Source organism: Protopterus annectens, chromosome 6.part0, assembly GCF_019279795.1.
Source record: "Protopterus annectens isolate FY-2018-M chromosome 6.part0, PAN1.0, whole genome shotgun sequence".
Taxonomy (NCBI): Eukaryota; Metazoa; Chordata; order Ceratodontiformes; family Protopteridae; genus Protopterus; species Protopterus annectens.
The window spans coordinates 1,994,539,434-1,994,564,466 of record NC_056737.1 but is presented as its reverse complement, the minus strand read 5'-3'; the positions used below and the strand labels follow the sequence as shown (position 1 = coordinate 1,994,564,466).

The window sequence follows — 25,033 nt, the reverse complement described above, 5'->3', positions numbered from 1 at the left end:
AAGTTGATATCAGTCACAAATGTGACAGTGTGTTGTACAGGTACTTACTGTTAACATGGAAAACATCATCTGACCCACATTAAATGCATGCCGCCAGTTGTGGTAAGGAACCATCCGATAATTTTTTCTGACGGTCAACAGCCATCTACATAAAATCTGAAAGCAAGAACAAACAGAATTAATGTGCTTGTCATATGTCCAAAACACACACACACACACACACACACACACACACACACACACACACACACACACACACACACACACACACACACACACACACACACTCACATTCACACGCACTCATAAATGTTTTGGTCATTACCTCATAATCAATCTTAAACTTCTGAACCATCCCCATCTCTATGAACATTCGGAGGGCTGCTGTGATCATGGCATCAACGTCAAGTGAGAAGTCATCAAAGTGAAATTCGTCAATACCAAGCTCATGTACCAGAGGGATGTTTGCTGCCTGCCAAGAGATGACAGAATGATGAGGTGCTTAATAATTCAGAAGGAAGGAGAAATCATTTTAACTTAGTTTTGTCTTCTGCAGTAAATGTCTCACTATTAAATAATTTCCTATAGAGTTCAGGGATTCTACTCTGTCAACTGTTGCAGTGTATAGGAAACAGAATATGTGACTCCTCCACACTCACAAAGACAGACAACTTATTTGAAATACATGCACCTCTAATGTTAAAATAACATGTATTTTTCTCAGAATAAGCAATGAAACATAAAAAGATACATTCATATATTTTCTTATAGTTTTTTTCTTTCATGTTTTTATTTCATGATTCATTCATTCATTCATTCATTCACATAATCCCTGGATACTAAATTTGCAGAGATAATACTCTGCTAAGTGACAATTTCTCTTGTATCTCTTTGTAGCTGTATGACAAGTATGCATTGTAATACAAAAAAAAAAAAATCTATTTATAAGTGCTATACTATCAATGTGTTGAGAAGTAACACAATGACACCAGCCTTTGTTCATGTGTTCCCCGTAAGAAGGTGTGAAAACTGCTACCCGTCCTGATTTGTAGAAATACTGTCTGACATGGTGTCAGAGATAATGACACATTGTTCTCTATAAGAGTTTAAAGCATGTCATCACAGTAGTATCTAAAGCAGAATTACTAATATGATTAGCACTGCTCTAATAATCACTTTATGGTCTCACTGTACAGTATCAGATTTTTGTAAACTGTCAGACTCAGGTGAATTTACAGAATATTGCAGGACATTACTTTGCACTGTACATTAATTGGCTCATTGTCTCATTTACAAAACAGGCTGTAAAATAAGGCTCTGTATTCTGACTTGCTGAACTAAATCGCATATCTATACTATACTCTGTGGGGCACTGTTTCAGAACTAAAACAATCTTGGAGTGATTGTCTGCCTTTTACTTAAAAGCACAGCATATTTTAAACAAGTCATTCTGATTTTGTCATGCATATGCATTCCATACTCATAGCAATATCACCTGAAACCATATTGTCACACAGCAAAATCATCTAACTGCTCATAAATCTGAAAGTGCTGTGAGCAGAGCATGTAAACAATCCCTTGAGGAAACTGTGAGGTTATATTTTGTCCTTCTGTTCTACTTATTTTTCCAAGGTGTGCCTTTCCTCATTAATGGATTATCTCACCAGTCCTGCCCAATATCTGTAAGGTCTCTTCATAGCTGCATGTAATATTCAGGTATACACGGCCATTTCAGTGCTCTGTACAGGTCAAGGTAGACGCTGCTTTTTTTTAAATCTACTTCTCCTATTTGGGTAGCTGTAATACTCATTTATTTAAAGAAAATAGAGTTGAGATAGCTATTTAGAACTATTGCCTGGTCTTTGACTTATTTGTACACATTCTCTCAAACTTTAAGAAGCCATTTCTGTTTGAACCCTCCTATGCTTTCTAATGATCTTTTGCAGCCCTACTAGCTAGATCCCGCCTGACTGTATCTTTGCAGTCTGTAAGAGTAAACATGACTTTTTCCTAACTTCAACTATCCCACCTGGCTTTAGTACATACCCTAACATTTAACAGGCCTGCTTTCTTTTCTTTCATTGAATCCAGCATCATTTCCTTTAGCCAAGCCAGTTTCTTCTTTTTATCATATTTTGTCTGCCTTCAGATACATTTTGTGACTGGCTGTTCTAGTCACATCTCAGCAAAACTGCACCCTACAGTTCCTCAACCTATGGCATACCATCACACCTTTCTGTACTACTGTTTACTTGTCCAACAAATCAAAGTTCATTTACTAAAATCTCAAAAGCCAACTCTTCTTACATCTGTTTGTTACTTCAGAAATGATAAACCTTACAATGATATGAACACATGACTTCTACCCACTGTCTCTCTAACCAGTGTTTTATTACATATGTACTTGTATGAACACATGACTTTTACCCACTGTCTCTCTACCCAGTATTTTATTACATACATACTTGTATGAACGCATGACTTCTACCCACTGTCTCTCTAACCAGTGTTTTATTACACATGTACTTATATGAACACATGACTTTTACCCACTGTCTCTCTAACCAGTGTTTTATTACACATGTACTTGTATGAACATATGACTTTTACTCACTGTCTCTCTAACCAGTGTTTTATTACACATATACTTGTATGAACACATGACTTTTACCCACTGTCTCTCTAACCAGTGTTTTATTACATATGTACTTGTTTGAACACATGACTTTTACCCACTGTCTCTCTAACCAGTGTTTTATTACATATGTACTTGTTTATGAGAACAACATAAAGTATATCACTCCTTCTCCTGCTCCTCAACGTTTTGTTAAGCCATATTATTAAGAGCATTTTTTATCACATTAGTCTTTTCCTCCAGACAGAGACGTTGATATCTACCAGATTACTGCTGGAAGGCTGACAGCTTGCAATACTGTGCTAGTCCATCCATGCTGCTTTCATGCTTCCTGTGTTCTTCATGTCACTGACATGTGGACAAAGCACTTTTCTCTGAGAACCTCCCTTCTTAAAGTGAAACTAAACACACACACACACACACACACACACACACACACACACACACACACACACACACACACACACATACACACACAACTCACTTGTGTGGGTCTGTTTCCTCATACCCCACTTACTTTACACATTAATTCCAAGGTTACTCAGAGTAAGTTATACTTAGTGATTTTGTGTTCAACCTTTTACTTATGGCTCAGTATTTCACTGCGGTTCCTTAAGCCAAATCCCAATCAAGCATGTGAAATCATACCTTTGATGATCTGTATGCTATGGCCCCCAACCAAGGTCCAGTTCGTGGACTGTAATCACCTGGCCAATATCACCCCTCTTGGGGTACCTGGTTTGTCCAGTTGGGCAAAACAAGTCATGTTGGGTATGAATTTACAGGTGCCCATCTAACCAATCAAGGTTTACATTGAAGGAAGGGAGGGTATCCCTCTGCTTTACATGTAATGGAAACTTATTCCACTGATGGAGGATGCGGTGAGTAATACATCTGTCCCCTCCAGTTTTTCTTACTTGTTTGTTGATGGAGATTAAAGCCATTCAACAAATAAGGCATGCTGGAGTGACCGATTTATTACTCAGAGCTTTCTCCAGCTTGAGAATAAATCTAAAATTAAAAGAAAAAATCTAGTATAGACTTCCAGATTCTCCTACACATTTCACCAGTGTTCCAATTTATCTCCTTGTGCCATTTCTTCAGCCACTTATTGTTATCTCGACTTGCTAGAAGGCAGTACATCACTTCAGAAGTCCAACAAATTCCATAAGAATGTACTACAACCTATTACAGATTTCAAGTCAGGGGGAAAAGAACCCTGATAATATACTGGAAAGCAAGGGAGGGGTGTCAAGCTAATCAGGAAGGAGGATGGCATGGAGAAGGTAATGGACAGAACCAGGATATGGAAGGAAGAATCTCAGAAGGGACTGACTGCCCTTAGTGAGTATGAAGCAAAAAGACCAGGTGGACTATCTTTCAGAGTCCTGAGGAACCTGGTCAGCATGCAAGAAAATCCACTGATGGACATCTACACATTTATTTATTTATTTAACATTTTTTATCGGGAACATCCGACTGGACACAGGTCCTTTTTCAGCGGAGGCCCAGGGAGAAAAGCTCCAATTATAAGTAGTAAGAATTACATATTACAGTAAGCATGTATTGGTTTATACAATTAAAGATAATAAAGAAAAGCACATTTTATACAAGTAATAATAGTTGTCATTTACAATAAAGCAAGTAGCTTGTTAACAAAGGTAAAAATGTATACATGGTCAGATATATAGGAAAAAGTTTGGTGGCTAAAATAACTAAAAGTATACTTGGAGACATTCACAATGCATAGGCTTAATGCTAGAACATACTATTTTGTAGAGGTGTGGTTAAGTTTGACTCATTCATGAGTCTGTATGGTTCAGAGAGATGAAGAGAGTAGGGGTTATTTTTATGTAGGAATGTTTGAGTATAGGTACAATAGTTGACACAAAACTGAGTAGAATTTGGTTAGTGAGGCTAAATAGCAGTATTTGGTTAGTAGTGCTAAGAGTAGGTAGGGTTTTCCAGGATAGTTAGAAGGGGAAAGCCAAGTGTGTGTTAAATGTGATTTTAGTAGTGTTTTAAATTATGTCATAGAGTTGCTAGTGGTTATAGTAGCTGGGAGGTTGTTCCAAGTTTTAGATGTATAATAGACCAGTGCAGAAATCCCTGATGAGTGGAAGGCAATCAGAGTACCATTATACAAGGGAAGGGGGAAGAGGAATGTCAGGATATGTTAGCCTAACAGCAATGGCAGGGAAATGGATGGATGAGATTATGAGGTGAAGGCTGGTTGTGTTCCTATAAGACAGTAGTCTGCAGGATAGTAATCAACATAGGACAATGCCCACAGGCAACTTCAGTCAAACCTGACCCAACTCTAAGTCTACACTACATGTGAATTTGCCAGGGATGAGAGGTTAATGTGGACTACCAGGAATTCAGAAATGTTTTTTGACATTCTAGCTAATAGACTTAAAACTGTCATCAGCAGTATTATATCACCTGAACAATCAGGTTTTATTTTACATAGGCAAACAGTTGACCATGCAATTACACTAGATGCTATGATCTCACTCTATACCCTTGCACAAACCCCTAAATCCAAGGCTTTTGACCGAATCAGCATCGACTTTTTGTTTGAGATTCTTCCTCGGTTCAATATACCTAACTTTTACATTAACAATATTAAAACTCTTTACTCAAAAGTATATACAGTTCTTCAGATAAATAAACAAATATCATCCAGAATTGATATTAAAAATGGTGCAAGACAAGGATGCCCTCTCTCCCCCCTGCTATTTAATCTATTAATTGAACCTTTATTCTTACTAATCAAACAGAGAACATATCACCATATTCCTACCTTATATAACACCACAATACCTCTATCCACTTATGCTGATGACTTTTATTTTTCCTTCCCTAACTCTGATTTTGAAAAAGTAATGACTTCCATAGACACCTTCTCTAAATTTTCAAATTACAAGTTAAACCGAGGCAAATCTTTAATCTTTCCAATTAATATTTACACCCAATACACCCCGACTTACTAACCCCTAAAAGTATTGCTATTAAACAACACATCAAATATTGAGGAATTTCATTTTTTCAGGACCCTAAAGCATACTACCAGGGCAATATTACTAGAGTTTGGTCAAACATTCAAAATGATTTAAACAGATGGGCTAATCTGAAACTACCCTTCCTCGCTAGGGTAGCGATCATCAAAATGAATATACTACCTAGACTTCTTTATATTTTCACTGCAACCAATATTATCCTACAAAACAATTTTTTCAAAACTATTTATTCATCTCTGTCGAAATTTATGTGGTCCCCCAAATCCGTTAGGATTAGTTACATTAAACTTTCATACCCAAGAGATCAAGGCGGCCTAGGTTTGCCAGATTTCAAATTGTATTATGAAATCATTAATTGCAGTAGGATAATTAATATAGCTACATTCTCTAAAAATCCCACTACTTGGCATCCACCTTGGGTCAAACTGTATAATAACTATGTCAAATTGCTAAACTTTAAACCTCTTGCTTTCCCCTTCATAAATAAAGATAATCTGAGCAAAATCAAATTACATAATGGCATAAAAAACAGAATAGTAACTCTACAAAAACTTTTTCATACCTTAAAATTAACCCCAGCCTTTAATACTTTACACCCCTCCATCTTAATCCTAACTTAAAATTGAATGGGGATATGCTAAATTTGGATCAATTCCCCCTTCTGAAGGATAAAAACATTATGGACCTCTACCCCTATATGCATCTTTCTGTCTCTGAGACAAGAGTTAAGATGAATCTCTCCAAAAAATATTCTATCATATTAAGGCAAATTAGGGAATTATTCCATAAAATTTTACACTCCCTCACGGTAACAGATAAAGACATCTCCGCATGTAAAGTACTGTGGAACTTACTCCTACTCAAAAAGAAAATGATTTCAAGCTCCTATAAATTCATTATGACCATCAAAACACAAAAGGAGCCCATATACTCTAACTACTGGATGAAACAGAATCCTCTTATCACACAAGAGCAGATATCGAATGCCATTAAATCTGACTCCAACCTCATTCCTCTTACAAAACTTAAATACATTCAGCTTATGTTAATGAATAATGCATATCTTACCCCAAATATAATCAACAAAATATATCCTAACTCTTCTCCTCATTGTCAATTCTGCCAAAATCAAATAGGAGATATTCTACACATATTCTGGAGCTGTAAATGCTCATATAAGCTATGGTGTGCCTTAAGAGTTCAGCTAGAGAAAATAGGCTACGAAAAATCAACTCTCTCTTGGAAGTTTGCCCTCCTACATATACCCCCCCCCCCCCCCCAGGTCTGACAAAGTTGCAACTTAGAATCTTAATATCCATCTTCATGTTAATAAAGTACTACATCACACTTAACTGGAAAAACAAGAATTTACTATCCTGGGAGGGGTTTAAGATTCTTGCGATCAACCACATAAAGGCACACAGTTATATATTTTACAACTAGAAGTAGAAACCCTATCTTAAGGAGTTTTGGAGGATGTTTTTGATCATATATTAAACTGAATGTAATTGTACCCACATAATATGCTTCATTTCTGTTCTTGGACATTGTATAAGTGTAAATAGTGTTGGCTGTTTACTATTCTTAAGTGTTGTTATATGTAACGTGGTTTTACTGTTAATATAAATAAATAAAGATAATTAAAAAAAAAGAAATGGCTTTTGACTTTGTCGCACAAATACGGTTAATAAGTGAACTGGAATGGTTGGGCTAAGACTAAGACTGATAAACTAGACTTCTTTAATTTCAAGGAATGTTTGAAGAGACAAGAATAGTTTCAGAATTATGAGAAGTAACAAGTAAAGTCCTACAGGGGTTAATCCTGCATGCATTATTATTTGGTACTGCATGCATCTCTTTGGTATGTTTATTTCGGATATATCTGATGTAAGAACAATGACAGGTTTTACAGAATGATGTGTAAGTCTAAGGAGGGATATGCAGAATGTGACTAAGTAGGCATACAGGTGCAAGAAGAGGTTCATTGTAAAAGCACAGTACTGCACAGAGGCCACAGCACACTGATGTAAGTTATCCGCTGGGGTAATGGAATCGATAGCAAAAGAGCAGACAAAATAAGTGGAGGGTATTAATCACAACTGCAATGAACCAGCAGCAGCAGCATACAAATGCTGTGGTGCATCCAGAGACAGACATGCTTCCTCACTTTTCCAAGTCTTGCTCAGGCCACAGCTGGCATACTGTGTGCAGTCCTGAAAGCCATACAAAGAAAGGTATAGTGGATGTCTGAAGGGAATCTAGGGGAGAGTCAATAGAGAGGTGCATCCAGATGAAGGGGAAAGGATATCAGCTGGGACTTGAGCAGAAGGAGCTCTTCTGACAAGACTCCACCAGAGACATGATACTGCCTCACAAGATCAGCATGGAGAATTGAAAGGGCCATTATACTGCAAGGACTAGCTTCTCACAAAATCTCCAAATGCACTTCTTTACAGAGAGGGTGTGGAGCTATGACATGGCTTACCAAAATGGGTGATGGAATCTACAGACACATTCCTGAACAGCTGGAGAAAGGGTGAGGGGCAAGAAAGGAAGGGGTGGGAGAGAGAATATTAGGTGTACTTAACAGACAGACTGTCTTTTTGTACACCCAGGCAAATGCAATGCAATTGACAGTCTTACATTTAATATGTTAATTCATCATGTTATTGAGTTCATTATGTTGATACTACTGTCATGTCTACAAACCTTTAGGTCAAGAGACCGACATTTTGGCATGTGCGTGTGTGTGTTTAAATATGTTGTAAATCATTAAAGTGATCATTTTTCAGGGTGCATTCCCCTCTTGAACTCCCATGTTGTGTGACTGCCCTGTAGAATCATGGAAAAATGGGAACTATCAGACTATATATATATATATATATATATATATATATATATATATGTATGGGACCCCACTAGACTTGAATGTTCATAATATCGATGTTCATAACAGCAAACCCAGAAGATCAAAAAGGTACTACATTCAAGAGCCATAACATTGAAACTGAAAACATTGACTATAAAAGCTTTCGCAGGGGGGGCCCCCAACTGCACCTCCCATGTGGGTGCACTCCTACCACACTCCTTGCTACCAACGTCAAGATTTCAATGCAGCTGGGAATGGGAAAAACCTGAAACTCAGCTATCTTGCAATCTTGCACAATCACACATCTGCACAGTTAATTTTTTTTTCAATTTCAGTGTGAAGCTCTTCAAATTGTACCTTTTTAATCTTCTGGGTTCACTGTTATGAACGTCAGTGTTATGAAGATTCAACATTCTAACAGGGACCTATATATATATATATATATATATATATATATATATATATATATATATATGGTTTCACTTTATAATCTCAAAATACTGAAATATTGAATTTCAGTATTTCGAGACCATAAAGTCAAATCTTCTAAATACTGAAACTTCATAACTAAGAATCCAGAAATGTTGAAGTCGGGCTTATGGTGTTCCAGTACGTGACGTGGGATGTACTGTGTGCCTGATGTACGGTTTGGAGTGTGAATTTGGCTGGAGATTGAGGTAAGTGAATATTTGTTTAAGGGTTTTGGGTAGGTATTTGAGTGTATGTGAGTGTGTTTGGAAGTTTTAGGTGTGGGTTAGGGTAGGTAGGTGAAAGTACGAGTGCTTAAGTGTTGAAAGTGGTGGTGTTTGTATATATGTGATGTGTGTGTGCGAGGGGACTGTAGAGTGTGTAGTTGTGAGTTTACTGTCTTTTTCTGTTTGGTGCGACCTCAGAGTTAGTAAATATAAGTACAGGGGTGTGTGGGAGGCACAGCCCCCCACATGGGGGGTGCCATGCTTATTTGTAGGGTCGGTTTGTTTATTTGTGTGTTTGTGTGTGTGTGTGTTTTGTTTCTTTGTTGTAGTGTTGGAAGGATGGTATGTGCTGTGTGGTGTTTTGTGTATTTCAGTTCATAAAGTAGCTAGAGGACACTATTCCCAGCTAATATCAGGAAATGATGACAAACCCTTCTGAGCGCTGTCAGATAAAGTGTCTATGTCCCCTGCTGACAAGTGGGTACACTAGCAATCCCTCCAACGGAGAAGCAGACAAGGCAACTACTGGTGACCCAGTACCAGCGACATCAGCTTGTTTGAGCTGAGGCAGCTGCTGCTATTCCATTACTTCAATCACAAGTAGGCTTGTAGAACAACAAGGAAAAGATTGCAATAGGGTGCTGCCAAACATCTGTAGAGCAGGACCATAGTGCTGCTGGTCTAAATTGACTGTGTGCATGAGCCTCAGGCAGTTGTGCCAAATGTCCTCATTAGAATAATGACTTTATTTATGAGGCCCTTGTTAACATGCCATAAAGCATGGGCGCCATTTTGTTTGAGAATGCTTACATAAAAAATAAATAAATATGTGTAATACAGGACTTTACATAGTAAGTATGTGGAGCTGGAGATACAAATAGTAAAGGAAGTAAACTGCCTGGTAAGTACTTCAGCATTGTAATCAACACTTGTGGTAGATGGCAGTAATAGTCATACAGATGGTAATGCATATGCATAATGGGAACACAGTACAATGACATGGCATTGTCATGGTCAGCTGTTGGGGTGTGCACACCATAGGTATATGGTAGATGAGTTGCATAGCATGCCTGACACATCTACTGTCTGCCATGTGCAAACCACAGATGCACAGGGCTTGTCATGGGTCTAGAAAAGAGGCAAAAGCTGGAAAAGCTCACTGCCTAGGACACATACATATGAAATGGGCTTCATAGGCAAAGGTTCTATGTAAAACACGAATCAAGAATAGGTATATCAGGGAGTAGTGCAGGATGTAAATTATGTGGATGGCCACAATAAGTCTCTGCAAAAGGTACTTCAAAGAACAACAAATATGATATTTCATGAAAAGGACATATCCACCATATGGGATGGACCACCAATACAGAAACATCTCACAGAGATTGATAAGCTCCTGGTGTCCCCCTTTGGGGTAGCTTAGATATGGAAGTTGGACTGGCAGATCATCTCAAGTGTCAGTGAGGGATGCAACAGGTTGGTATGACCACTGCATGTCTGTATGGTGAAGTGTACTGCATATGTTATGGGACTGATTTACTAAGAGCATCCCACATTTCTGTCTTGCCAGGGACTTCTCAGCTACAACAGCCCATACATCAAGATATGTTTGCCTCCATTATGCTATACACATATCATATTTTCTACAAAAATGGATGACACAAAGGGAGCGTACAGGCAGACATATGAGTGCTGCCAATAGTATCATGTGTTCTTCTAGTGGAGTCACTTGCACACACTGATAGCACATATCTGAAACTGGCAGTTCGCTTGTGGCTGTTGCTGATGGCAATGTGCACACAGCACAGTCTGATATCACAGTGGCACTCTCGGCAACAGTACTGTGGGAGGTCTTACTCACATCTCTCATATCTTCCACATACGAGATCCCTGTGAATGTACTGGGTAACCTGTCAATCACAGTAGTACATGGCAAACATGTTAACCCTATGAGCTCCTCACTGGTTATCCATGAATTCACAGCCCACATAACGTCTGACAGTCACCCTGTGTCTGATGTGCACATACTCACTATAGGAGAGAGGCAGCCATGACTCTACCAGCATTATGGAGAGGGCGAGTACTGTATGTTTTGTGGATTGCATGATGGTATACAACCCCTGTAGATTGACATGGGGCAAAGGAACAGGGTACAAACAATGATGCTTGGGTCACTAGTGGCAAATTCTGCCTTGACAGGTGTTCTGAGATGAATAGCAATTCCTCTCTGGACATCATCTGTAGGCCATGTAGTCCATGTCTGTGGCAGGGTCTGAATTTGAAGTGGCCAGGCACATACCAGTCCTACACAGATTGTTGCAGAGAAAGCTTATCAAGCAACTAAGTCCATGCAACCCACCACATCTGTTTGTTGGCAATTATCATAGCTGTGGGTACAAACACTCCCCAGGCTCAACACCTGGGAATATTCAGCAGGCTGCTCACAAATGGTGCTACACTTCTGTATCTTCAATACCCCCTGTGCATAGGTGGAACACCACTCCTGTTTATGGTTGTCGTCTAGGTAATGGATTATAATGCTATAAGGCTTCTGGCATGAGAAATGCCATCAAGGTACATGCACATGATCCTGTAGATCTATATCTTCCATGTCATGGATAACATTAAGTCTTGATGCTGCACCCAACCAATGTGGACATTGCCAACAGTCATGACATCTCAATCTCATCAGTGGATGATATGATCACTAATCTTCCAACCTCCTACTAAGGTAAGTGGCCACCAAATGTAGCTCACATGATGCTCCCCCATATTACATTGTTGTCACCTGTCATTATGTCCCTACCACATATGCAAGTGATGATGAATGTATCTTTCCTACTACCAACCCACATAAGTATGATTATGTTTAATGTACAGCATGGCTAATCCATGCACTGCCAGAAATAGGGTGTGAAAATGTATGCATCACTTTATTCTGTGTTATCCATGCCATAGGCTATAGCCGAGGAACAAATGCCATATTTTCCCACTGCTGTGTTATATTTTGCCCACCCCTGTCTTGCATGCAGTACTGGTATTCCTTGTTTATTTCCAGAGTCTATACTCTGCTGTTTCACTGTTATTTCTACTACTATGTTTGGCCCTGCTGGGATTTCTGTACTGCACTAGCTGTTTCTGCAGTGCCATATTACATAATATGACATGCACCAAGATGGCCTTCACAGGTCTCAGATGTGTCTTGTAGATCCCTGGCATATTGAGAAGGCATATGCATCTCTCGAGCTCTGCATGCTGAAGTATAGTTGGGTATTCCCTTTTAGATCTCAGATGTAGTTAAATAATGCCTTGTGATTATCCTTAGCTAGGGGGGCTATTTTTGCTTTGTAATTACCTTTGGAGGACATGACAATATCTCTAATTTGTTTGTTTAAGCAAGAGAGGGTTTTCTTCCTGTGCTGAGCCAGTTTCCTCTTGTTCTTGGTCATTAATTTCTTTTTCTAGTTGTAAAGCTTGTTTACATTAGGGGCCCACCAGGGTGGCCTGTTTTTTCAACAAAACCTGGTTTTAATCTGGTCAGGCACAGCTGATTCTATACAATTGTTTAAGTGGTTATACAGGGCATTGGTGTACACCTCTGCATAGGAGCCCATGTTATCTGTATACAATGGCCTCTGCAACTTCTTATACCATCACTTTGTAGGAGGTAATTTGTGTTTGAAAAATTCTTAAGCACTTTTGAGCTTGATAAGGTATCTGGCCTTACAATTACACTGAATGAAACTTATTTATGGTCCCATCTTACCAGGGAGGACATCTCAAGGGGAGTGGGGGTGCACTGCTCTCCCATGTTAATGAGCACTATGTCTAGGACACATGACCCTCTTGTAGGTGTGCTGACTAGCTGTTCAAGAGCATTTGCATTGACAAAGAAGAAGAATCTCTCGGCCAGCATGTTTGTGGTTGTGCATGTTGCCCAGTCGATGGTAGTATAATTACAATCACCCATGAGTAAGGTGTTAGGCTGTATGGCAAGTGACTCCAGTAAGTCCAGTTATATGGTATGCTTTTCTTCTTTCATGGTGGCGAACCTATAGCAGCTATGATGTAGTAGGGGGCTTTGCTTATAGTTAATTGGACATGGAGTAGCTCACAAGAGTCATACTGTTTGACCAGTCTTATCCTTAATGAAGATGGGTACACCTCCTCATTTGGTTCTTTCATGCTCAATTTGTGGTCTGAACATATGAAGGCATTGTTGCCCTACATGGCTGAGGTGCTTTCCCCACCTTTGAACCATGTCTCAGTGACTGCACAGACATCAGCATCTTCTAAAGTGAGGAGTGCTTCCAGGGAGTGCAGTTTCTTGTTTAGACTCCTAGCATTAAGCAGCAGTACCTTGAGTTTATCTAGAGAGAATTTCAACATGTTGGGAGGTTGGTTATTTTGACACTGCCTACAAATAGGGGAGGCTAATGCCTTTGCATGTATCAGAAAGCCAAGAGGAGCAGGCAGAGACCATCTCTGGTAAAGTAACGTGGCCTGTCAACCATGTTTTCCCAGGCTGACAGATATTGGATCCGCTTGGACTGATATCAGAAGCTAAACCAATTGTTAAAGTCAATCATTTTTTGTTTGTACTGTGGCATCATCCTTGCTTAAGGCTAGACCTATAGTTGCCTGTGACACATAATCTGAGAGCTCAGTCACGTGTCTCTTCATACACCCCACTGAAGTACATTTCAAGTCATTCACCCTCACATGGACTGTCACAGTCATACATCATGGCACAATTTTTCATTCATAGCTGCTGTTATATTGTTATAAAACATCATGTTACAGGTAGTAACAGATCTATTTTAACACATGCATTCTGATATATGGTTTCAAGTTCCAGCCTTTCCAATTCTGACAGTAAATTATCCAATATTACCTTCTCTATTATTTTTCCCAACATGAATGTGGACTTAAGGGTCTGTATGACTTCAGGTTTGTCCTACTCCCATTCCCTTAAAAATGAGTTTAGTAAGTGCATGTCTCCGATCTTGAAGAATCTGTCATATTTATATTGCCAAGCAAATATTAGATATAATGGTAGTACAAGTTCTTGCTGAAGTTTTCTCAAGTCATTATTACTAATTCGGTCTCCTCCCTGTTCTTTGTTTGGATCCAGTTTGCATTGATCTTTTTCAATATAATCTAATTTGATTCCAATAGCTCAGTTTACCTGGATGCCACGAGAACAACTTAATGCCCCCTTTGTGGAGGCAAACTGTTTTGAATAATACATTGCAAATATATATATATATATATATATATATATATATATATATATATATATATATATATATATATATAAAATCTGTTGTGTCTGAGAATACATTTTAGAATCTACACACAGTTTATCAATTTGTATGACTTTACTCCTTCCATATCTTATGTATCCATAAAATGGTTTCCTATTATGTTCAATATAGTCATATAAATTTTCTTCAAATTTTTCTTGATCTTTTCTCAGACTATGCTTAATTTGTTTGTCCACCTTGTTTATTTAAGTTTTCAAAGTTTTAGTTCGACCTCTTTTACATTTTTTTCTGTTTTAGTCTTTCACTTTAATCAGGTATCTTGTTGTTATGGAAATATATCTCCCAGACGTTGTATGCTTAGATGCTGATGTTATACATTTTTTTGATTTTTTTGCACCCAAACAATTTCATTTTCAAAACTTTCCACATTCCTTCTGCAGTTTTTCCATTTTACATACAGACTGTTTTGCTTCCACATAATCTGTAATTAATGTTCTGTGCACTGGTTTAGATTTCAGTTTGGTAGAATTTTCAAGCAACAAATTAACCTTTATAACCCTGTGATCGCTGCACATCAGTGATGGTAAAACTTGACTTGAAGTAACAGTAATTTCTTTATGAATACAAACAATGTCGAGTATGTTCCGTACCCTGGTAGTTTTTTTTTTTTTTACAATCTAAAGCAATTGTTGCTCCTGAACATAGGTTATGAATAATTTCCTTACTAATGTTGCTGAATCAGTATTATTCCAGTTTGTTTCTGGTAAATTTAAGTCCCCAGCCACTATTATTCTTCCCTCCTGTGTTTCATGCAAGAAATGTATGAATTCCTGTAGGTCATCAGCACTTGACTTTGGTGGTCTATACACACCAGCAATTGTTATATGTTCCAGTATTTTCTTTATTGTCACAGTTACACAATCTATAGTATTGGTGTTATCATTGAACATGTAATAATCACAGGTCTCATAACTATCTTTAATTTCTATAACACCTCCACCTGATTTTTTTGCTAGAATGTCTGTTACAGTAAAAATATTTATACCCTAACAGAACTAGTTTCCAGTCATTGTTCTTTAAACAGGTTTCACAAACAATAACAACATCAATCATGTGGGAATGTAGCAAATTGTCCGATAAACAACTTTATTATTAATTCTCCTAGCATTAACAACCATCAGAGATACATCAAATGTTGCTATCTGTGAGCTTTTACATTTTCGACCAGGTAAAAATCCTGCCCTGTATTTGTCAAAAATTGCAAATTATCTGCTGCAAAAATTCACTTGACAAATGCATTCCATCCTGTCTGAACGCATGGGTGCCAAAAATTAAGCTCATATGCTCCACACCTTTTCAATTTTTAAAACGGGACATTTTTTTTCATGTAGGTATTTACCCAAGAAATCTTTTCATTCAAGGTGATCTGATTCTCTTTTATATACGTGATTTGTGAAAAACACCTCCTATAACACCAGTATAAGCTATACTATCTAAGAGGGCTGTAAGTTCTATACTAAAGACAGAGTCCTTGTAGATGAGATCATTTGTACCGCCATGAATAAAAACAGAAGCGTACTTCCTTACAGTAAGGCATTCTAATGCCTGTCTTGCATCCTCTGTTTTTGTTCCTGGTAAGCATAACACTACTCGATGTTCATCATCTTCTCTGCAAATGTAAGCATCAGTTCCTCTAATAACTGAATCCCATATTACAAGAATATCTTTTCTGACCAGATCTGAAGAATCTTCAACTTCTAATTCAGTAATATCTGCTCTATCAATTAGTCTTATTAATCCCACTGTTTTCATCACAATTGCAAGCATACAATTCTCATCCAGCTGGCTTTGTACATCTACAGCTTGGGACATGTTGCAACATTTGTGTTTCTCATCTTTTTTCTTACAGTAATGTTTTTCAATCCTTCCATGTTCAATCTTGATTTCATCCTTTTCACCTGCCCTTGCCTCTTTTTTCTATCTTCTCTTTTGGAAAAATGTTGCCCTTTTTCCGTAGAATGAAGGTTTTATGATAGAAAAATGTTATCATTCCCTGTAATCTGTGTGTTACATGACAAAACAATGTCCTTTTTAGTTTGTATTCTCTTTGCTTTACAGACATTTATCAGTTTTTTCTCCCTTATTTGTTGGGAATTTCTTCCCTTCTTTCTTTTATTTCCTTCTAAACATTCTGAATATCAGAATGATGAATACTTGTATCCAGAATTCCAAAGTTGTCAGGAGCATCACCTTGTTTCATAGGGGGTTGAATGATTTCTACAGAAAATAGACACATTTTTTCCTAAGTGTGTTCTATTTGCTCTTTGCCTAACATTATTTATCTCATCAGTCCAGTCATTAATATGGTGCTCCGGTTTTCTCCCACATCTCAAAGACATGTTGTAGGTGGATTGGACACTCTAAATTGGCCCTAGGTGTGAGTGCGTGCATGTGTGTGCCTTCTCTGGAAGGTTGGGCGCTGGGCTGGCAACTCGACACGGTAAAACTCCACTGCCAGTCATGAGCGGACAGGTGATCCGCTGTGGCGAACCCTAACCGGGAAAAGCTGAAAGAAGAAGAAGAAGAAGTCCAGTCATTAATGCAATTACCACAGACTTCAAAGGGAACTTAAATCAACTTCTATGAGAAAAATCACACAAACAACATACAACTAATTATTAAAGTAAGTAGAGTAAAGCCATTGCTCCGACCATACAAATTCTGAAAGTCAGACAAATGCTAAAATTTCTTTACATCATGCATGTTAGCTTCTGCTCACTATCATTCTCAGTCACACCTATTTTTAACAGTAAAGATCAATAAATCACAAACAAAGACCGGATTATTTAGATAAGTTCTGGATAGGCACAGTATTCAGAAATAGACACTTATTACTTTGAATAGCACAGAATATAACTGCAGACAAGATTTGCAAATTTTCTTTGAGAGGTGTTGTTTCTTGGAAAGTATAGAATAAAATGAAAGAAAAGTCAGGAATTTTTAATAATTAGTATGAAAAATAATGAAATGTATATTAAAAGAAGGGATCGGTGATGTACACAAGGCTTTTTTTGATAATGTAATTATTGCAAGTCTGTGGAATATTCGTGAACAATATAGAGTTTACTGCAATATTTTGAAAGTATTAAAACTGGCGTATAATGGTCATGCTAGTGAATGGATGGCCCAGTGTGATGATTAGTGTAAGGCAGAGTTTCCCATGAGCACTGTTTTATTTGCTTTAATCACAAATTCAATTGCAAGTAAATTAAATAGTAGACTGGAAAAGGGAAACACTGAAAAAGAGAGAGTAAAAATGCCATTTTTAGCACATGCAGATAATGTGATACTAGTACGGAAAAATAAGTTATGGATAAAAGAAGGTTTGACAGAATTTCATAGGATCGTGGGAGTGCTGGATTTGGAACTGGATACAGAAAACAGTAAAAGAATAAGAGGAACAGTGAGAATGGAGTGAATATATTTCTCAAGAAATTAAAATATATTTAGGCGAGGGAAACGTGTTATAGAACAGTTGGGCAAATTAATTGAAGAAGTGAAAGAAATAAGTTTACTATGGAAGACATTTAGAAAGAAAGTTTATGTGATAAATTCTGCAATTTTAGGCAAATTTGATTATTTAAGTAATGTATGTATAGGATGTCAAGTAGTAAAGAATAACAAGTATTATAGATTGTTTCTCAGATAATATGGGTTTCAGGATTAAATCCAGTAAACAGGGTTGTCTTAAGGAGGAGTGGGACTGAAGGTAAACTGAGATTAATAAATCCAGTGGTTTATATTGCTTCTTTATACATGCACTGGATTCTGAAATGTATGAAAGAAGAAAATAATAATATAGTTTCATGTGTTCTCGAAGTGAAGTATGGAAATATAAAAAAGAAATGAAGTATTTGGGAAATTGCGTGAAACTTGAAGAGGGAAAGAATCACAGATGAGGACCTGAAGGAATATCAGACTAAGATTTGCACGTGGAAAACAAAGAAAGAAGAAATTAAGAAAGATATGAGAATGTGACATTTAAATATAGTGAAAAAGATTTTCAATGTGAACTAACAGGAAGAAATGAGAGAAAACAGTAAAAGTTATTTAAAAAGTGGGGGGTAATGTAGAGTGTTAATAGTATATTAAGATTTTTTGTCGAGGATGACAATCAATAAATTACCTGCTGAAGGAAGTGCAAAATATGAGGAGAAATTTTATATTTGTATTGTAAGCAAGAGGACTATATGCACATGCATTTATACAGCGTGAAGGAGACAAGAGAGTTTGGGCAACAGTAGTTAAAGAAAATATGTTAAGTGATGTCAAACAGGTTAAAGACATTGCTCTAAGAATACATTTGCATGGTTATTACATGCAAATAAGGGAAGGATGGCGAGACAGGGAAATAGAGTACTATTTTATACTCTGTTGGAAATTTGGAAGTAAGAACTGATGGAGTTTGTTTAATAAAAATGGGTGTTGTCAGAAATTTTGAAAAAAAATAAGAATGTGGTTAAGGTGGAAGGACTGGGAGGAAGTGAAATTCTGTTATTTGGATATAATGAATATTTAAAAGGATGCCAAGATGTGTATAATTATATAAAGATGTGTGCGTAAGTAAAGGTCCCGTACTCTTTTTGAGAAATCATATGGGATCTTTTAAATCCATGTGAGCTACTACCACCTCAAGCAGATGGGACCTTAGCTTAACATCTCATCTGAAGGATGACACACTCAGGAGTACAGTACCCCCATGCTGTACTGCAAGGCTGAAGCATCACTACATGAGAATGTCTCCAAGTAACTGGTGTGGGAATAGAACCCACATCCTTCTGATCTTCCAGCACCAAGGCCAAGTGTGCTGCCTGTTGTGTCACTGATACTATTATTATTATTATTATTATTATCATCATCATCATCATCAGTTGTCAATGACAAACTGGTTATAAAATTAAGATGGGGATATATCCAGATGCAAGGAAATATTTATCACTAGACTAACCTTCTGGGAAATAAAGAATATGTGGTGCTTTATGTTACGGCATCTAGGTAATCTATACAACAAAAGGTTTGAAATAAACATGTCATGATCTGCAGAAATCTCCATAAAAAAGAATATGCTGATAGAAGGGTGAGGGGGCCTCTGCAGAGAATATGAAGTCCGGACATGTTTTCAGAAATAAATGTCTTACATATAAATATATATAGTGCTGCAAACATAAAAAGTAAATCTGAACTTTAGAACTTTGTTTCACAATTTCTGCAGAGAGTCAGTAAGGTATAAAACACGCAAGATGCCGTTTATTTTCACTTTCAATATTTCTGCATAAAAGTAATGTTAATAGATATGTGAGCTTTAAATAAACATGTTTTAGTTGCTCTGTTGTACATTACTTTTTCTGATGAATATCAGCATTAGAAATAGTTCCTTTACATGATCTGCATATTTCAGAATTGTATTATAATGTTCTTAAGGTGGTGGTTATTTAAAATTAAATGCTGAGGACAAAAATAATCAAAGCAAGCCAAATGATCATTACTGGTACCAAAAAAAAAAATCATCTCAGCATTCAAATATACATTTTTCTGTCTTGCCCCTTACTATTAACAGGTTCTTATACATAGCTTAATAATGTGTATTAACAAGATCAAATACAATATAAATAAATAAAACAAAGGCAATATTCTTAGACATCCAATATAAGAAGATAAAAGTATTATGTCATTTTTAAATACCTATGCAATAATATGTGTAATAAAATGCACTTATTTATCAGACATTTTTACGAACTGTATACATTTTCATAAATTTCAGGATGTCCAAGAACATTAAACTGCAGGTTGTCTTATACAGAGGAATACCCAGACAGTTCCAATAGTAGTAGGAGCAATGGGCCTCATAAAAAAAGAATTTACTGTCATATTTAGATATGCTTCTGATACATATAACTCTGTATGACTTGCAGAAGAAATCAATTCTGGCCACATTGCGGGTGCTGCAAAGAGTATTTTGACTAACATCAAAGATTGAAACAATGCTAATTTCACAAACTTTGATCATACTTTGACTTAGAAGTGGTGTCCATTCCCATCATTGTACTAGAAACCCAAAGGTTTTAAAAGTTAATGTCATACCCCATAAGGAAGCCTGGTGCCATAATGTTTAGCTAATGTCACTCTATACTGCACAAATAACATGATTTTCAAATGAACAGTAAACATCACAAGATATGCCTCATTTAAAACTGCAGTAAAGATACAGTTTGTTTCAGAAGCCAAACACTTGGGCTAGCTTTCACTCATTAAGGATTGTGATCCTATGGTGACATATTTCTTTTTAGTAGGAAAGTTAAAGCCACACGACAAGAAACATTTCATCACTCCAGTAGGGAGAATCTGTTGTCACAGGAATGTTTTCAGCTACTCTGACTATTACAATGACATTTTGTATTTATGTGCTCTATTATCTTTTCTTGATATTTATCTGACCTGACAGGCTTGCCTCTTGCTGTTTATTGTGATGTTCAGAAAAGCAGACAGCTCCTTGAATATGTATCACAGAAGGGAAGCTTCTTCTTTGTGCTTCAGTCATACTTATTAATAAACATCTTTTGATGCTGCTAAGTTCTTACAACATAACTAAGGTAAAATAAAGAGAAAAATGAAGAATTGTGCTTATACATTTCAGATCTAATTCTTGATATGACAACAATTATAGACATCTCTGTTTGGTAACATACTACTGAAATTTAAGTCGAAGACACCATCAGAGAAAGCACTACTGACTCCCTGATACCCAGAAAAATTGATAGAAATGCAGAAGTAACTGCATCATAAACAGAATACTGAACAGTCTGCAAAAATCAGAGGGAAACTAAACTCTTCATCTGTCTGAGTCTATTGCTAACATTTGCATAATGCAATCAGCAGAAACCAGTCAGAACCTGTTATATCCATAATGTTAAATACATAAATAAAGCAGAACAACCTTTAGTCTAGGTCACATTATGCACATTTAAATTAAAATAAAAGACTGTATTGTGAAGTGAGATTGTTTTCTTATGTATTGCAGAACAAAGATCTGTGTCACTGATCCTCATTGTAAATGATATGTTCTGCATTTATTTAAAACTTAGCTTTATGTTTGTTGTCAATAATGTTATTACTTCCATTAATAACTGCATTTTATTTAGTCAGACCACTGACTATTTGAGAACCAGATATGTGTGGGACAAAAATTAAAGTTGTGATGTTTTGCACAGCAAAAGACATTTATCAAAATCTGAAACAGTCTTTTAAACAGATTTCTGAGAAATTTTTATTTGCCAATGCTAGATTGTAACACGCATTTAAAAATGTGTGCTTTTGTTGGAGTTAGGTTCGTAATCCGAAAAACCATGATGACTCGACGAATAACTGCTTCAGTGATTGACTCTCACCTCTCTGGGAATGAATGGACAGGGAATTAATCTTCTCGTGAGAGGAACTAATGTACAAATAGATTGCAGAGAGTCGATGGTCAGTAGACACTGGGGAACAGAAAAAAGTGTGCTTTAATATGCTTTGCCAATAAAGTTAGCCCTATTTGAATAGGCTGAGTGGGTGAGCAGAGGAGAATTTATTCATTTATTTTACTGTAGCAGGTAGAATTCACACATAAATGTTTCCATTTTCATTACTCATCATCATCAGGCCTTACAAATGTCTATTATGACTTGTTGAGTTACGACTCATCAATGAACCAACTCACATTGCTTAACTAGTTTGGAAGTCTACCCAATGAAAAAATTAAATGTAAGCATTTTTTTGGAGGGGGACATGGTCCTCCCATACTTGTGTAGATATATATATATATATATATATATATATATATATATATATATATGTATATATACACCAGCCCCGTGGCTTCACTTACATAAAGAAAAGAGAAATCTGTGAAAACTAATGAGTGCTGGTGCTCACTGAGAAACAACTCCAACAGTGATTTACTATAGAAAATGGCATTTAAGGAATTCAGCATCACTGAGTTGGTCTTAACCAGATGGAACTATGTCTACTTTAACATCAACAGGTTATACAGAAGCCAGCTCAGCCAGTAGCTACCAAAGTTAAATGCTGTTTAAAGAAGGTGGACTTTACAAAGCTGTGTATATATGCAGGCAAAGAAGACTGCGTGTCCCAGTACAAGGCTAAACCTTCACTAGAAGATAGGTCCCAACTGTTCCCTCAGCAAACTATTTTCTCCTTGTGCAAACATGGTCTATATTGACTGAAAGAATTATTGTACAAGCCATACCATCTGAAAAATACTGTTATTTCCTTCTGTGAGGAATAATTATATCCTTAATGCCGTCATAGCATATTCAGATATAATTATCACTATATTAGGGAATCTATAGTTATGGTTCAATGACACAGATCCTTACTGAAAGAAAAGCAGGTCATAACTGACCCTTAGAAGTTCCTAATGTACTATTGTTACAAAGACTGTAGCAAGTGACTTATAATTAGTTCAGCGCTACAACAAAATTACCCAAAAAGGCCATGTAGCTGACAGTAAGATGGCCACAAATCCCACACTGAGGCTAGCATTAGTCAAGAAAGTTTCATACTGGAGTCTAAAGAAAGCAGGAGAGAAGGACAAGTGGGTGCACAAAAGTCAATAAAACATGCAAAATACAGTACCACAAACCAAAAAACAAGGATCTCCATGGCAAGGCAGGACAGCAGACCCCCAAAAAATGTTTCAAAACAGCATGTCGTCTGCCTTTCTTGTATCATGCAGGCTAATTACTACAATGAACTAGTAAAAGCAGTCTGCAGACTACTGCCATATATACAATAAATATTGTGGTTTTCTATGTGTTTGATATAATCATGTATATGTAACAGCGAGAGTCAGGCACAGTGTTAACAGGCATTGTATGTGCCAAAACCAGCACAGTAAGAAAAATCAATTATTTATCACCAGCACAGCACTGTCATCCATGATATATGCTGAATTCCACAGCACTGGAAGCTGTTCTAAAAAACTAGCTAAAACCAGTTGTACTACTTCAGCACCTTCAGTCCATTGGAGAGCTGCTACAATGAATATTTTACTGTAAAGAAATCAAGTCATTCTTCCACCATGGAGATGAGCTCTGTAATACTTGAAAATAATTTTGCTTCATTGTTGTGGATTACATTAAGGTAGGTGTGTGAAAACAATGGAAAACAAAGGTGATGTGAAAACTTTTATTCAGCCAACTAAGATTTTACACTTATTCCAGCTTTAGGACCAACAGGAGCCCTTCATCAGGAGTTAAGTCATTAATATTAGATACAGTCCTTTTAATACACACTTGTGTCTGGAAGGGGAGAAACAAAAGAGTACATCATTTTATCCCCATTGGCTATACTATGAACACTGAAAAATACTATTGTGAAAGAAAGTAAATCCTCAGGGTGAAAAAAATTACAGTCTGTCTGTCTGAGCACAGATTCTCAGACATCTATCACATAAACCTCAGATACAGAATCAGTGTTTGGGTGAACTTTACAGCTTAAATGATTGGGTTATGACATGTTCTAAAAGAGGATAGTCTATCAGAATGATACATTAGAACTTAAGTTTATTGCAAGAAAAAAATGAAAATTTGTTCCAAGTCATCTACCCCGACATTTTCTGAGAAAATAAATCACTGTAGAGGCATGCTGACAGATTTATTTACTGACATTTGATTATCAGGAAAGTCCAAATGGGTAGTAGCCCAATTTCAGCAGAGGCCTAAAGAAAAAAACCTCCAAAGTATTACACAACATTTTAAGAACAACAATTTTACAGTCTTTAAAAAATAATATTAAAAACAGCTACAGTTTAAATAATTATACCAAATTAAACATAATATGAAAACATTGGTTAAAAATAGATACTACTTATATTGCAATGATTTAATATTTAGAAAATTTTACTCAGTTTATATAGAAATTAATAGTAAGTCAGTATAATACAAACAGGAATTACAATATGAAGTGAGAGAAAGTAGGCTTATGGTATATTTAGAGATGAAGTTGGGACAAGGAATTAATATAAGTAAATAAGTGAGTGATGAAGGGAGAGTAAGGAGGTATAAGGTATGAACAGGTATTTGTTTACATTTAGGGATATACTTTATCCTGGTGTTGAATAAGAACAAAGGCAGCTTTTGGCTAGGACGTCTTTCAGAATGGTTTTGATGAATGGGCGAGAGTGTAATGATCTAATGAATACAAGCAAGGAGTTCCAGACAATTAGCAACATGGTACAAGTATAAGCAATGCCAGCAGATTTGATAGGTTTGTGGACAGACAGGAGGTTTTGGTCATTGGATCGTAATGACTGACTGGGAACATGGTTGTGTAGAATGTTAGTTAGTGCAGGACAAACAGATGGATGCTGTATAATTTTATAGGTGATAAAAAGCTATGTATATGTTAGTTGATGGGATAGTTCTAACCAATTTAGGCTTTTTAGTGCTGTACAGTGGTGGTGTCACCAGTCCCTCTCTACTATA

The 25,033-nt window shown here is 36.8% G+C and overlaps 1 protein-coding gene across 1 annotated transcript in view; it reads right to left on the bottom strand.

Annotated features, from left to right (window-relative positions):
• Window positions 1-25,033, bottom strand: part of PDE11A (phosphodiesterase 11A) — a 3,012,459-nt gene that overhangs the window by 744,205 nt on the left and 2,243,221 nt on the right. Inside the window, exons 11-12 of the mRNA XM_044075310.1 lie at window positions 326-472; window positions 49-156 (exon numbers count right to left, since the gene is read on the bottom strand). Coding sequence (XP_043931245.1) covers window positions 49-156; window positions 326-472 — 255 coding nt within the window. The remainder of the gene's footprint in view (window positions 1-48; window positions 157-325; window positions 473-25,033) is intronic.